Below are 15,404 nucleotides of genomic sequence, written 5' to 3' on the forward strand. Positions count from 1 at the left end.
GCCATACTATCTGTCCACTTTCAGAGATGCAACAGTGCATGATGAACGTATACTCCTTCAGCGCTCATCCCAGGTCACCGCCCCTTCTGGATGGTGCGCACTGCGCATGCTCAGTGTAGTAGCCGGTTATGGCGGCGACGTGTGTTTGTCCATGAGGTGGGGAACCCGAGCTATTCTCTCGGTTTGCGAGTCAGCAATCTGAATCAAACGCTGCCATGGCTGGGGTGTTCGACATCGATTTGGATCAGCCGGAGGAAAATGTCTCCGACGATGAGATTGAGGAGGTACTTTAATGAAACGTTTTCTAGGTGCAGTTGTTCCTATGTGTAGCCGCTAGCTCGGTAGGCTGCTGGTCGGCGTACGAGGCCCGCTTCCCCGGGCTCAGGCCTGTTACAGTAGCATTGGAAGCCCATTATGCTAACTTGCTGCCGTTTTAGTAAGAGTAACTCAACTGTCAGCTGTCAGGGAGGGTTTTTAACTAGGCCACAGCAACGGTCTGTTAAATGCAGCGCTTCGTTTGGTTTTCAGTGGGCTAAACCAGTGCTGTCAGTTTTGCTCTTTGGCGTTTAGACTTTGCACGTTTACTGCGCCGGGAAGCATGAGCCGTAGTTACTTTATTCTGTGCAGTAAAGGGAGACATGAGCCGTGGTTACTTCATGGTGTGCAGGGAGACGAGCCGTGGTCACTTGTATGTGTGCAGGGAGACACGAGACCTGGTGACTTGTTGGTGTGCAACAGTTTATTTGCGAAGTAGAGCTGCAGAGAGAACCAACCCGATCACCGTCCTCTGTACACCTCATCCCACGTTCAACACTCCAGCTGTTTCTCTCCAGGACAGCATTTACAATACACAACTCGACATTGATGTTGGTATAGCTTTTAGTGCGTTCCTGGGTCTACAACATGACAGCTGTCATTTGTCTGTGTGGTGACCCGCTGACACCTTGGGTCCATGCATTCTTGCTCAATGTCTTGCATCAGGGTAACATCAGTGTGACAGGTTGGGCAGCTGCAGCGAACACACACACCGTTAAACCCCTTTTTTTGCACAGCAAAACACAATATATATTCCAATGAGATATGTATTATATATTGGAACATATTTACGCTTGATTTATGTTTTGCTAAAAATATTTGAGTGCAATGATTGCCTTAGACACCGACGTTCTGTCGCTGTCTATATATGCTAATTGATGTTGTATGCTACTTTATATCATATGCTATGTTATATACTGGAACAGAAGGAAACTGTTTAAATAGCACTGTTCTGTTTTGATTCCTCCACTGCCTGGAGTAGACCCAGATCAACGACTTCATGGACCAGTGCAGTGGCTTTGAGTTGTAAGTGCTAGCTTTTGCTCATAGAACATGCATTATATTGTTTCCCCACTTTTCTCAAATCTTTTTTAATGACTGTTCTTCCACTGATTCGTTGAATCTATTGCAGCAACATGGATGACTGTGAGAAGATTGAGATATCAGAGGACAACGTCAACCGAGGGACAGAGAACATCAGACCAGAATGTTTTGAGCTCCTTCGGGTGTTGGGGAAGGGCGGCTACGGAAAGGTACTAGTGGTGCTATGAAGGTGACATGCCTCGATTAGAACTTACACTGTACACGCTAGAAGTGTGAATCTTTTGGTTGGTCTCAAGACGCTATTTTTATTTTTGGAGTCACGATTCAATTCAAAATCAATGCTTGTTTCTAAACGAGTCTTGACAGCGCTAAGGAAGACCTTTTTTAATTGCATCGATGATTGTAACACTGCTGTTTGCAAAGGCAACACCAACTAATGATTCCATGTCTTGTTCAGGTGTTTCAGGTTCGCAAGGTTGTCGGTGCTGCCTCAGGCAAGATATTTGCCATGAAGGTTTTAAAGAAGGTAATTTAGACGTTTTTTTTTGCCACTGACCTTTTCTTACCACTATTTACTTCAGGCAAGACACATGCATCCTCTGATTGATATTCATTGCTACCCCTTCACATTTCCATTGCATAAGCGAAAATGATGACCAATCAGAATTTGTCCATGTTGAGTCTGTCTGCAAATATTTGCTTTTTCCCCCTGAATCGTACTGTTCGGGGTAAGACTTGAACACTAATTTACTATAGTTCCATTTGTGCCACTTTTCTGCTGCCTTGGCATGTAAAGCACTTCCTCAGCCTATACATGTGTTGCCTGACAGTCACTTTGCCTGTGCTTGATGGTCTTAAAGGACTGTAACGACATGACGCCAACCTGCCGATCTTGTGCCACTCTGCTTTGTCATTGTTTTTTAGACCTACCCAAATGATGTGCAATAATACTTAATAATAATTAAATATTCAGTACCCATCCAGTACCCATACATGTATCTGTATCATATTGTCACTGTCAAACCGGGGACTAATGATAGACAGGGAAATGCATTTGGTATTTTTTGCTTTGATCTGGCCAACCCTACCCATGACGTTTTGCTGACATGTGAGGAACTACTTTTTCCCAATGTATATCACATTGTGCCCACAGGCTATGATTGTACGAAACGCAAAGGACACTGCACACACAAAGGCAGAGCGCAATATCTTGGAAGAGGTGAAGCATCCCTTCATCGTGGACCTCATCTATGCCTTCCAGACAGGAGGCAAACTCTACCTGATTCTCGAGTACCTCAGCGGTCAGTACAGAGCAACACACACACTTTCATGGACATACATCAAATTACATTTAAATAGGAGTGCATACTTACCATACTTACTTACATAAATTCCCATTCAAATATACTCTGGTGTGCACATTCACACTTCAAGAGCTCTCTCACTTGCTCTCTCTCACACACACGCAACACGCACACGCACAACACCACTCCACACCCCCCAAGGAGACCAGTCAATAAGATGTATGGTTGCAAATTCTTTTTGCCTCTCCGTTGTCTCCCAAGTCCCCGCTCAGCCATTTTGGACCTTAAGCGTCTCTAAATACAGATAGGGATTGTGTGTGGGTTCAACACGGCCTCCCTCTCTTGTTGGCAACAAACAGTAATGTGCCCTTGAAGAATGTCTGCTCTCCAGGGTTTGTATTGAGCAGAACTCTGATGTGTGAACTGTGTCAAGACATTGGACTACTTTTGGTGAAATAAAACACACACTTGCCCTGTTGCTGTTAAACAAATATGGGTTCTAAAAATGGTTGTGGGAATTATTTTCCTTTTTTGGGGGGGCTTGAAATATGTTCAACCTTTTCATTTTGGTGAGAGACTTGTTAAAGTTTAAAATACTCTATTCATCTTCGAATCCAGACAGGTTGCCTGAGTCCCACTTTTGGGCCTCGGCCAATCGTGGTGTTTTTTCTTGGCCGCAGCAGTTTATGTTTACCACAATGTTCCAGACACTGCTTCTGCTGTCAGTCAAAATAATTTTCCGAAAAAACACTAGTTGGATTCTTCTTTCAAGCCATTGGTAGGCCTTCGTTTGCTGAGATTCAGCCTCTTCTATATGTGGCAAGAAGTGTATTTTTCTACTTTTTTTATTTCAGGTCAAATTCACAACCCTAAATAATAATATTATATAAAGGAGATTCTCCTTCAATTGGCCTCAATAACAAGGCAGGTCATGACCTCTGGGGCTCATGAGCATTGAACTGTTTCCTCATTGACACTTTTGCAGGACTTTATTCAAGGGCGTCTATGGGAACAACATCTAAAGAATTGATATGTGATTGCTAGGCAATGTATGACCCTGGTTGCATTGTGCTTTTTTTTTTAGGAGGAGAGCTTTTTATGCAACTGGAGAGAGAAGGCATCTTCATGGAAGACACTGCCTGGTGAGTGTGTTTTTACAATCACCACTTTTGCGATCATCTTGCGGATTCTGTATGTCTTAAATGCATTTTTCGTTGAGTGTGTGTGTGTGTTAATGGTAATGTTGTTGTCTGTAGTTTCTACCTGGCAGAGATCTCCATGGCTCTCGGCCACTTGCACCAGAAGGGCATCATCTACAGAGACCTGAAGCCTGAGAACATTATGCTCAACAGCCACGGTGTGTTGAGTTCAGCATGCATTCAATTACCCTCGCAACCAAAATCCACAATTCTCGCTGTGGAAAATATCTCGACAGTGGAAAACAACTTGACATGTTGTTCTTTTTTCTCCCAGGCCACGTGAAGTTGACAGACTTTGGGCTGTGTAAAGAGTCCATTCACGACGGAACGGTCACCCATACATTCTGTGGCACAATCGAGTACATGTAAGCCCCCACACTCTGTCCCTAACTCATCTGCTCCCTACTCGGCCCTCCCCTCCATGTTCATATTATTATCCCTCATAATGTTAGGAGAAAATTACCCTACACACACACACACACTCTCTCTGTCTGTCTCTGTGTTGCCCCTATTTACATGGGCCATGCGCCCGCACCCTCCTACCCACACTGCGAGTGCGAATCTGCTGACCGGGCTGTAACCTGACCCGCGTGGGCTGCCATTGTTTACAGGGCCCCGGAGATCCTGATGAGGAGTGGGCACAACAGAGCGGTGGACTGGTGGAGCCTCGGGGCGCTCATGTATGACATGCTCACGGGAGCGGTGCGTTACACACCTGCAACGCGGGCCCGCCGATCCATCATCGCTTTTCGCTGTTGATGACGATGTCATGATTGGACCGTATTTAAATCGCTTTGTTGTTGTTGTTTTTTGCCTCTTGTTTTAGCCACCGTTCACAGGTGAAAACCGAAAAAAGACGATTGATAAAATCTTAAAATGCAAGCTGAACCTGCCACCCTACCTCACACAGGAAGCGAGAGATCTCCTCAAACGGGTAACTTCCCTTCCTAGGGTTTTTTTTTTTTTTTTCTGCTCCTATTTACTGTGTGTTTTCATAATCCTACATAGATTATGATTTCTTTATTTCTTTATTTTGCCAGTTGCTGAAGAGAAACGCCTCTTCACGATTAGGAGCCATGGTGGGGGACGCCGCCGAGGTCCAGGTGAGCTCAGACAGAATGGCACAGGGCCTAGCTTGAGCACAACGAGCTTCAGTCTCAAACCGTATGCTATGCACACAAACATGCAACCAGGAGTATGCCGCTGCTGTCCTATTTCGATCTTCCCGTGAAAATAACCAACCCTCTGGATCCCTGCCGCTTCGCTGTCAACTCAGTCTCATGTGCTCTCCCACAGGCCCATCCCTTCTTCCGGCACATCAACTGGGACGACTTGCTGGCCAGGAAAGTGGAGCCTCCCTTTAAGCCTTTCTTGGTAGGTAGGAGGACACGCAGAGTTCAAAGGACAGGCATAAAACAACAAACATTATCTGCAATTGGATGGTTGCTGGTTGGAAACCCCGGCCCAATTCTCCTGCAGTTCATGTGGAAGACATGAACACGCTGTACACTACAGTATATAGATGGGCGCTTGCGTCGAGCCAAGTGTAACCCAAGCATCGCAGTCCTTGTTTTTTTTAGTTCATTATTTTTATTATGGTTGGTTTCTTTTTATCACTTGGAAGCTAGCGTCAGGCAATTTGGAGGAACCAGCCAGAGTAAGCTACATTTTTTTAAAGTTTCCAACTGAAGAAATCTACGCCATCCTTTCAGGCCTTCCTCGAAAGCCACTCCTCCAAAACACAAGCAACATAAGATAAGAAAAACTTTGTCTGTCACAAGTGAAATTCGTCTTTGACAGGGCAGGTTCAATTTACACTACATAAATACATACAAGACAGAGACAGTCCAAAACAATGACAACAAATGGATGCAAAAGAATGCAAGCAGAGCCCTGTCGGGAGTCGCTCTGACGACAGCGCCCCCCTTTCCTAGCTTGAGCAATAGGTCTGCCTAGCCCTGTGGAAGGTAGCCGGGTGGGTAGTTAGACGCTCTATGACCTAGATACAGGCCTCTGACCAATATCAGATTCGTTTTTTCAGCATTTGATTTATTGATTTCTGTCGGGTTGATAAGAGAATATCGGCAAATGTGACCAAAAAAAGCTTCTAAAATAAAATGAATTGCCTATCCAAGCTTTAATTGTAGTCCCTATTTCACGCTTGTTTCTATGGAAACGAGAAAGGGTATTAATGTCCCGGATATATTCTCTTGATTGGATTGAGAACCGGTTGCCTGACAGTTAGCCGTTAAACTGTAATCCTGCCGGTCTTCTCTTATTTCACACGCCTCTCTATCCGACACCACGGCTCGCATTCCTAAATCCCACATGGGTTGTAATTCTTCTTCCTTGTCTTGTTTCCCCTCTCCTTCACCCTTTCCTTTTCTCCCCCCCCCTCCCTACTTTCTACACCTTGCTGTCCCTCCTTTGCAGCAATCCGCTGAAGACGTGAGTCAGTTCGACTCCAAGTTTACCAGTCAGACCCCGGTGGACAGTCCAGACGACTCCACCCTCAGTGAGAGTGCCAATCAAGCCTTCCTGGTAACCACAACCGCCACACAGCGCTCCTCCTCTCATATGTCCTTTGCTTCCTAAAATAGACTTCTAATTAACATCTGCTGCTATTTTATATCGCCGGTTTAAGGCTATATTGGGATGTATTGATTATTTATAAAGTTCTAAATAAAAGTTACACGTATATCACGTGTGTGAAAGGTGTGTTGTATTGAAAAAGGGAAATATTGTGTTCTAACAAATGCCTCTTTTAATTGTCAAGGGTTTCACGTACGTAGCCCCATCGGTCCTTGAACACATGAAAGAGAAGTTCTCCTTCGAGCCAAAAATCCGCTCTCCCCGGCGGTTTGTGGGCAGCCCGAGAACTCCCCTCAGGTACGCCCTGTTTTAATCTCCTCACTAAGGGATTACGCTTCTTTACACTTTCAACACTGTCCTGCGCCAGACACGCCTTCGTAAAGCCAGTGTAGGTATTTCGCAGAAACCAGCCAGAGTAGGCAAGATTTTGAAAGTATCCAACTGAAAAAATCCCACGCCTCCTTTCAAGTACATGACTAGCTTTAGCAATAGGGCTGTCTGGCTTTGTGTAAGACTCCGGTCATGAGCAATGAAGGCACGCAGGTAGGTTGGTAGGTAGACAGGCCATCCAATCATTTAATCCAGACTGGTTTGACAGGACTGGATTGGACTGGTTGGACTGGTTTAACAGGCCTACAACAGATACACGATTTTTGGGGAGGGGTTTCTTTGTCAAGAGAATTCAGACTGATCTTGCCCATCGTAGCTTTAACAGAATTAAATCTGTGAATCACACCCATAATTATCCAAACGAAAAACACTGTTCCCGTGTGATCCAACGAACGTAACACTGACCTGTTTCTCTTGTCTCACCCTCCGTCCCCACTCCGCCGCCGCCGCCTCCTCCTCCTCCTCCATCGACCGCACCACCAGTCCGGTGAAGTTCCCCGGGGGCGAGTGCTGGTCCCGGAGTGGCCTGATCCCCAGCGCCATGATGCGGCCAGCGCCCCAGGAGCAGGCCATGGAGCTGTCCACCCCCGAGCAGATGGACGTGGCGACGGGCTGCGAGGCGTCTGCCCCGCTGCCCATCCGCCAGCCCTCCGGCGGCAGCATGGCCCAGGCCAAGCAGCCGGCCTACCCGCAGGCCGCCAAGAGGCCCGAGCATCTACGTATGAACCTATGACCCGGCGGCGCACACCCACGGGAGAGCTCAACCTCCCCCAGGGCCGTATTAGTCCTTTTCTGATTTTTCTTTTTTTTTTAATTTTATTTTTAAAGATAAATTCAATAAAAAAAAATGGCAAAAAAAGAGACGGGACGCTAGAGACAATGAAACTGTTGAAGAGCCGCACAGCCGAACTCACTACCGTCACGACCCTGGACTTTGTGCGGTGGTACTGGAGGGGGTGTGTGTGTGGGGGGGGGGGGGGGGGGGTAACGGTACTCCAGTGTGCTACAGCCATGCACAACTCACTACGACACCGCCACATCACAACCTTCACCTCAGGTCACCTTTGACCTTTTGTCTTCTGACCCTTAACCTTAGCAGAACTGGCCTAGTAAGACTGAACATGTTTTGTGATCCACAGCCTTCGTATGACACAGTCATACCACCACGATGACGTCATCACCCATCCGTTGCACTAAAATGCAGTTGCCGGCTGCGTTTCGGATTACATACAAAGTGCTTTGTGCGGTTTGAATTTGAAAGCGAATGTGGAATTTGCTTTGTGAAGGAAAAAAATAACGGCTGGGTGATTTTGACTGCCGTTCTTAAAAATGCTTCCTGGGTCTGAACAAAATCAAATGAATGAATTGTTAATCCAAAAAACGATTTACGATTGGAAGCAGATTTGGTCAGCAGAGGACCTGATAATGAACAAGCTTTATGTCTTAGTAAGTTTTACAAAATAGCTGCATCAACTATGCTATAAAATGGATAAATGAGCCTAAATAAAATAAAAACCTTCTTGTAACGTTTGTTGTGGATCACTTAAATATTTTGATGTAGGCTTGACATTACGATCATAAGGTGAAGAAAATTGAGAATTTGCACATTTGAGAATGGAAACTGATTCTGAAACGTTTATTTCATATAAGATTTGCTTACTCATTAATATTGCATCCTTCAGAATATTCTATACAGAATAGCTCATAGCATAACATTTAGATATTTGTACTGATTTTACAGTAGAAAATGGAAAAAGAAATAGGTCAAAAATACATTTTCACCTTTGAATTTGCATACAAATTGCAAATTCAGTTTTTTTTACTAAAATGTGTAAATAAAACACATTTAATTTAACAGATAAAACAGTGTGGCTCCCAAAAAAAAGTAACAAATTACAATTTAAATAAATAGAAAACCTGAAAAAGACAATGTCAGTTGGAAGAGCAGAAACAAATCTATCGATCACGATAAACAAGTGTGGCGGCTGTCGGAAGTGTCAAAATGAACATCAAATTAGACAAATGCTCATATTTTCCCTTATAACACTTCTCAAAGGAAATACTGCTTCTCCTCCATGTGCAGTGCCTAAAGTGGGGCATAGGTGATGACTTGCTGACCGCTGGTGATTAGTTATTAAAATGGGAATGTTAGTTCCCATTAGTTAAGTATACTCGGGTATACTTATAAGGGGCGAACCAATTAAACACACAAAAATATGACAGCATGTTGATTACAAATCGGATAATGTGACTGTGATAATGAAACATAACTAATGTTTTTGTACAGCTTCATATTTAATTTTGTAGGAAAATTTCAGATTAAATCAAAATCAAGTTTATTAAAACAAATAAAATAATTTTCCTTCTGTTTGTCCACCCAACCATGGCTCAATTAACTTGAAAAAGTCAACACTGAAGGATCCATGTGGCATCAGGGCTCATTATCGGTTACGTCTGAACTGAATGAGTCTGAATGAGAAAGGCACAAATAACCCTAAATAACGAACCGGTTGCAGACAATGAAAAGCAAACAGAAACCAAGGCAGAACAGAGGGGGTTGGGGCTCACCTGCCCCAGGAGTCCAGGAGGTTTCAAATATAGAATCTATACACTTGTGCTACTTCGAATAAGACCAAAAGCATTAGCAAATACAATCACCATGATCTGATACGGTGTGTAGATATCTTAGCAATCACAAAGCACAGGTGGAGAATGCAAAGAAGCTACACTCAAAATGCCTGAATAAGTTATCTTAACAAACTTAAAAAAATCAGTTCATTTCCAAGGAACTGTGTTTACCTTGATTAAACACAGAAAACAGTTAGGACGACTTTATTGAAAGATGTTTTCTTTCTTGAGACAAAATATTAATGTAGGTGAGACGTAACAAACTGAAAATGTGTGCGTTTTGTCCATAGCATGAAGACTACAGCAGTATGTAAGGTGTGAGCAAATCAACGTTTTTGACGACATTGCTTTTAGCGTTCGGCCATTTTTGGACCAAGAGCAATGCCTCTGTGTTTCAAGAAAAGAGTTCCATGTCAACCAAAAACAGTGTGTTTATTGGTTTGTTTTGCACCTCCAGGCCGCCGGACTCTCTTCCTGCAGCCTCTTCAGCCTCTTCCCCAACCACAACCACCAGGCCAAGCCAATCACAACACAGACCACAGACTCCACGTAGAAGCCGTCCAATGTCGTCATGCAGGCTCCTCCCTCCTTGACACACAGCTGTGGCAACCAGATGAGGAGACAAGGACAAACCGGGTCAATTATTTAGCAACTGCAGTTTTTTTGATTTCCCTTTTCTACTGCAGCTATTAACTCCATACAACGTATCTTAACTAGGAACGTTTCAATCCCCCCCCCCGTTGTGGAAGCGTTTCAGAGAGGATGTGTGAAGAATCAGATCACCCTCTCGTCTCTCACTTACCACAGCTTCATCCAGTGAGTCGCAAGTCTGCCCGGCGGCCCCCTGGCATTCTTTGGAGGTGAGGGGGTCCACCAGCCACAGGGCCACGGTGGAGGGCCAGTTCACCCCCAGGTTGGTGACCGTGTTCAGCAGGGTCATGTAGGTGCCCCCGATTAACGGGTCACTCACTTTGGCGTGGAAGGCCATGCAGGCCACGTACATGCTGTACAGCGCCACCTAGTGGTCAAACCGAGGCGATGGCATTACTGAATATGCACTTGTCAGAATGGGTTTTACAGAGGTTTAAGAGAGCCATTTGTCTAGGCGGGTATTTCTTTAATTTGGCAATTCAGTGATGCATCTTAGAAAGAGAAATAGAATGTCAGCAATCTCTAGATATCTCAAGTTACTGAATACAATCTACGGACAACTATGCGCCAGAAACGTTACTGGATACATGAGGCCTTAACCCAGAGGCATTGACTGCTTCCTGGCCTTGGTCCAAGTAAGACACAATACAAGCTTTTATCCAAACCCTGCCTTAGGTGAAAGAAAACCTATTGGCACAGGAACGTGAAAGCAAAAGACACAATTAAAAGGAGTTTGGTCGTAGAAAGGGATCAAACCTGATGAAGGGCATAGCTGAACAGCACCAGCAAGTAGTAGTACATAGGGAAGCCTTCTTCCGTCCTCACGCTGGGCGTCCACCACACCAGCAGAGCGTACCCCAGGCCGATCAGTAACCTGGTGCCACACCACAACAAACCGATATTACAGAGAACATGTTGTGCCGTGAAGGCAATCTCGGAAACTCTCGGAAACCGTTTGAAGACAATATACCTCGGGGGTTCCGGTCTAGCCAGATAATGGATATCCACGGCAAGACCTTTTTCCTTGCACCAATTTTTTTGCATGTGTTTCTGGTCCACACGACATTTGGTTAATCTCGAGATATCAGAGCTAATAAAAGCTAAAGGATCAACCTAGCTATGGTGGCGAGTTTGATGTTAATGACTATACATAATCCTGTCCGTTCTGCTCTGCCCCAGTGAGACTAGATCATTGTGCCCGATTTTGTGCGGCATCTTCATTATATGTTGGATGAGGTGGTTATATGGGACCGGTTGTGGCACTCATTGTGGACTCATTAAAGTCAATAAATGATTGCTATACACGCATAAATTTGATTTGTGGCATTCAGAAAATGATTATTGAAAGCTGTATTTTAAATAAAGTAGTACAAAATACATAGTTTCAAAACTAAACAAAATGGTTAAGGAATAAGCATGGTATTTACAGTACATATATTGTGTACAACGTCTCTCCAGATATCACCGGTGTATTGTGGACAAAATCATGAAGAAAGAGTGTGTGAGTGGCAACCTGAAAGGGAAGGCTTTGTAGAAGATATCCAGGGGCCGGGGCCCTGCAGTGTATTTGCTGATGATGAGAGGCAGAAGGATCTGCAGGGGTACCATGGGCACGGCCAGTAAGGCCAGCGTCTCCTTGGGGACACCGGCCTCCACCAGCTTCAGGCCAGTCACTGCATCGGCTGCTGAGAAGCCCATCTGAAACACACGATACATTCAAGGGAAAACACTGTTCAGAGCTGCAAAAAATAACTTTAAAACTTTTCACGAGATATGTGCAACAGTATGTGGAATGGGCCTCACAGGGCCCGTTTTGAGACCCAAAACCTTACCGTTTTGCAGGTTTCTGGTATGTTGGTTTCATTGCTTATAAATTACACAGCAAATACACGTTCGGAAAATGTAAACTAAATGCAAATGCAAGTTAAATGCAAATGAAAGTTAAATGCAAATGCAAGTTAGCGCAGCAGGTCTGCCTACAAAGGCTGCCTGCAGCCTACTAAATGGGCCGTGTGGTGCCACAGTGTGTAATGAGTAGTGAGTGGCACCCTGCTGGGAGGATGAGGAGGTACCTTGGCAGTGAGCAGCAGAGTGCAGAAGGAGGCAACAGTCGGCAACTTGATGATTGAGAACAGGAGCTTGTAGGTTTCCAAGACGCCCTGCGTCTCCTTCGCGCGCTTCTTCCCTTGGCCACGCTCGCTCTCCCTCTTAAAGACGGCCACGAGCGTTGTGGAAATGATGAACACCACGCCCCCATAAAACAGGAAATCTGCGCCGCAAAGACAGACCACGTGGTTTTCATTGTTTTTTTCATTAATGCAGGAGGCGAATGACAACCCCCCCCCAACACCTTGTCACTTTGTCTTAAGGTTTATCATACAAGAGATGGGACCATCTCATCAAATGAGGGAGTGTTTATTAATGTCTTACAGATAGATACAAGGACTACACAAAAATAAACAATCCACACTCGACCAAAACTAAAGAGCCACAAATACCTGATAGTGTGACTAAGCCTGTGTCTTTGGGCTCGCTCCTCAGGTATTGGTTGCAGAAGTTAGCCGACTCAAGAGCCAGGAAGAGCACATTGCCCACAAAGTAGCCTGCCGTCTGGCCCACAGAGTTGCACGTGGAGGCGTAGCCTACGTTCTCTCTGGACAACATGGTCAGAGCCCAGCCGTCCACAGCTATGTCCTTGGGGACACAGAGGGTCAATTTATATTAGCAAAGCAACATCCTTAAAAGGGGACATATAATACCACCAGGTGTGATTGTGATTACAAGCCGTTTTGAAAATGTGCTGCTTCTGACATCCAGGTGGGCGTGTCCACCTAGATGTATGACAGATAGATGAGCAACGTTTGCTACAATCCAATGGGTAGGCTGGTAGACTGATCTAACCAGCACACATCTAGGTGGACACGCCCACCTGTGATGTCAGAAGCGGCACATTTTCAAAACGGCTTGTAATCACACTCACACCTGGTGGTATAATATGTCCCCTTTAAGATGTTCGTCAGTAGGTGTCCTAACTTTAGGCAGTGTGTGTTTTCAGACAGACTTTGCACAAGGGCATCGTTCATTAGAAGTCTACCTGTGTTGCTGCCAGGAAGGACAGCATGAAGAAGACTGCGGTCAGAGTCAATACGTCGGGTCCATGGGAGTCATTGCTCTGCAGCAGTGAGTCCACCGTCACAGAGAGGTAGAGCATGAAGAGACCCAGCAGGTACTGTGTGGGAATCAGCCATGACTTCCTAAAGATAAAAGGCAATTGGCATTAGTTTCATCTCTCCCATAGGGAGTCAAATAATGACTGTGATCATTTGCTGGAGAATAACAACAACTCTCCAAGACTAGATCTCCCAGCTTACCTCCGGCCAAATCTGCTGAAGTACAGTGCGTCAACAAGCGGAGCCCAGAGTAGCTTCAGGCTAAAGGGCCAAAAGACAAAACTGAAGAACGCTTGGTCCTTGTAGCTGACACTTTTACTCTGCATGAGCAAAGGAATACTACCAGCCAGTCCCAGAGGAATTCCCTGAAGAACATAGAGGAAGAGAAGAAGCAGAATGTTCCCCAACTCCTTCCGCAGTCCTGGCCGGACTTTTGCAGGCCTCCTGTCCTCTGAGTCAGACCCTTGGAGAAGACCCTCTGCCTCCTCTTCAACCTCCGGTCCGGATCCTTCCATCTCCCTGTCTTTCATGTTTTCAATTGGGAGGTTGGCTGTTGTCTTCCTCTGCCTCCCGTTCTTGTGTCTAACTGAGTCTGACGGCTCCATGGTGGATCAGTGGGCATTAAACCACCTGTGTTTTTAGCAGATCTGACAATAGAATGCATCGTGAGAATATAATCCTCAACACTGCTTGGCCACCAGTCAATACATCAATAATAACATTGTTTAACGAAAAGGCAAATCAACACGCGAAAACGGACAAGTGTCCACATTCTAACGAGTTTAAGAACCATGATTAAGCCCCACTAAATGAACCCTTAAATCTCCAGGTGAATACATGTGTTTAAAGTAACTTACACAAGTATTAGGAAGACAGATATCATGGGTATTGTTTGTATTACGCATGCGTACCTGTCGGTAATAGCGAAGCGACAATCATGCCAGATGAATACATGGTTGACAAATATGAATCAATCACAAATAGCACGTTATGCTCTAGGAATGGTTTGTGTCATTTTAACAAAAGAGCAAATGTATAGAATTACTACCGTGTTGTTTCACCTGCTAACGTGAAGATACAACCAATGGAAACAACTACTAATTCAAGGAAGTGCTGCCGGTATGTGCACTCTGTAAACACTCCGGTTCGACTCCGCTGACGTGTCAAACATCGACGAAACACAGTTCCGCTTACGGTAAAATGCAATGCATTCATGGCACAATACAAATTGAATTGAAGAAAACATCATCGAAATAGGAAAGTGATCAAGTATAATCATATCATTTTAAGACTTGAGAAATTAGTGATAAATAGGTGACCTATATACGTTCAAAAATGTAAATGTCTTGAAAATAGTATTATTATTTTAGTATTACTAGTGTTTCTAGTATTAAAACACTAGACTACTGTTTATAGAAATACATATAATACAAAGTTGTACTTCTCTTTTTAACACTTTTAACACATGTTAAATATGTACTATAGCCTAATATATATATATATATATATATATATATATATATATATATATATATATATATATATATATATATATATATATATATATAGTTAGTTAGTTTGCAAATTATTCGAGAGATTTCAATGTTCTTTTTTGAGGGAGGGAGGGTAATGAATGACTGCATGTTCTGCTGTGTGGTATCTTTAATTGACATGTGGAATTGGTTATCTTAACCAACGGCATGTGACCATGCACACAAGCACAATTGGAGGACCCAAATGGAATTAAGGCTTCATGTAAAGACCGTGTAGTTCACAGTAGCTTACTGCTCCAAACGGAACAAATAATATATGTTCTACAACTAAAATGGATAATAGTGTTGCTGTAATGGAGGGCAGAGGAGTCTTCAAATGGTACATGTGCACATCCCCAGGACAATTGCATTGTTTATGTGGAAAGGAAATTATTTGTGTTTTAAAAGGAAAACAAAACAGCAACACTTACTGAAAGACTACATTAGACCTCCTAAAAATAAAAACCTAAAAATCATAGTCATTCCAATATACCTAATTGGAATTCTTATTCTTAAATCTGTCTAAATCGTCTTAAATTTCAGTTCATTCTCAATATTACATAATAAGCACTAGTGTTC

General features: G+C 44.1%; 2 protein-coding genes across 5 annotated transcripts; one reads left to right on the forward strand and one right to left on the reverse strand.

The window, feature by feature from the left end:
- Window positions 1-138: 138 nt before the first annotated feature.
- On the forward strand, window positions 139-8,374 carry rps6kb1b (ribosomal protein S6 kinase b, polypeptide 1b). Its single transcript, XM_084467138.1, has 15 exons — window positions 139-284; window positions 1,298-1,341; window positions 1,448-1,568; window positions 1,817-1,885; window positions 2,513-2,660; window positions 3,748-3,805; window positions 3,920-4,020; window positions 4,137-4,227; window positions 4,474-4,564; window positions 4,689-4,796; window positions 4,903-4,965; window positions 5,159-5,236; window positions 6,296-6,403; window positions 6,639-6,751; window positions 7,328-8,374. The coding sequence occupies exons 1-15, from the start codon at window positions 216-218 to the stop codon at window positions 7,575-7,577; spliced, it is 1,512 nt and encodes a 503-aa protein (XP_084323264.1). The 5' UTR covers window positions 139-215; the 3' UTR covers window positions 7,578-8,374.
- A 123-nt stretch (window positions 8,375-8,497) lies between these two features.
- On the reverse strand, window positions 8,498-14,412 carry slc33a1 (solute carrier family 33 member 1). Of its 4 annotated transcripts, none has more exons than XM_084467134.1 (9): window positions 14,355-14,412; window positions 13,495-13,940; window positions 13,218-13,377; window positions 12,622-12,817; window positions 12,196-12,392; window positions 11,637-11,821; window positions 10,880-10,997; window positions 10,275-10,490; window positions 8,498-10,072 (listed from the first exon to the last, which is right to left on the reverse strand). In XM_084467134.1, exons 2-9 carry the CDS (start codon window positions 13,896-13,898, stop codon window positions 9,905-9,907), a joined length of 1,644 nt encoding a protein of 547 aa, XP_084323260.1. In that variant the 5' UTR covers window positions 13,899-13,940; window positions 14,355-14,412; the 3' UTR covers window positions 8,498-9,904. The 4 variants fall into 4 exon arrangements, with proteins under 4 accessions (XP_084323260.1, XP_084323261.1, XP_084323259.1 ...); XM_084467135.1 differs by having other exon boundaries at window positions 14,342-14,411; XM_084467133.1 differs by having other exon boundaries at window positions 14,205-14,403.
- Between the last annotated feature and the right edge of the window lie 992 nt (window positions 14,413-15,404).

Source organism: Micromesistius poutassou (assembly GCF_964030765.1).
Source record: "Micromesistius poutassou genome assembly, chromosome: 4".
Lineage (NCBI taxonomy): Eukaryota > Metazoa > Chordata > Actinopteri > Gadiformes > Gadidae > Micromesistius > Micromesistius poutassou.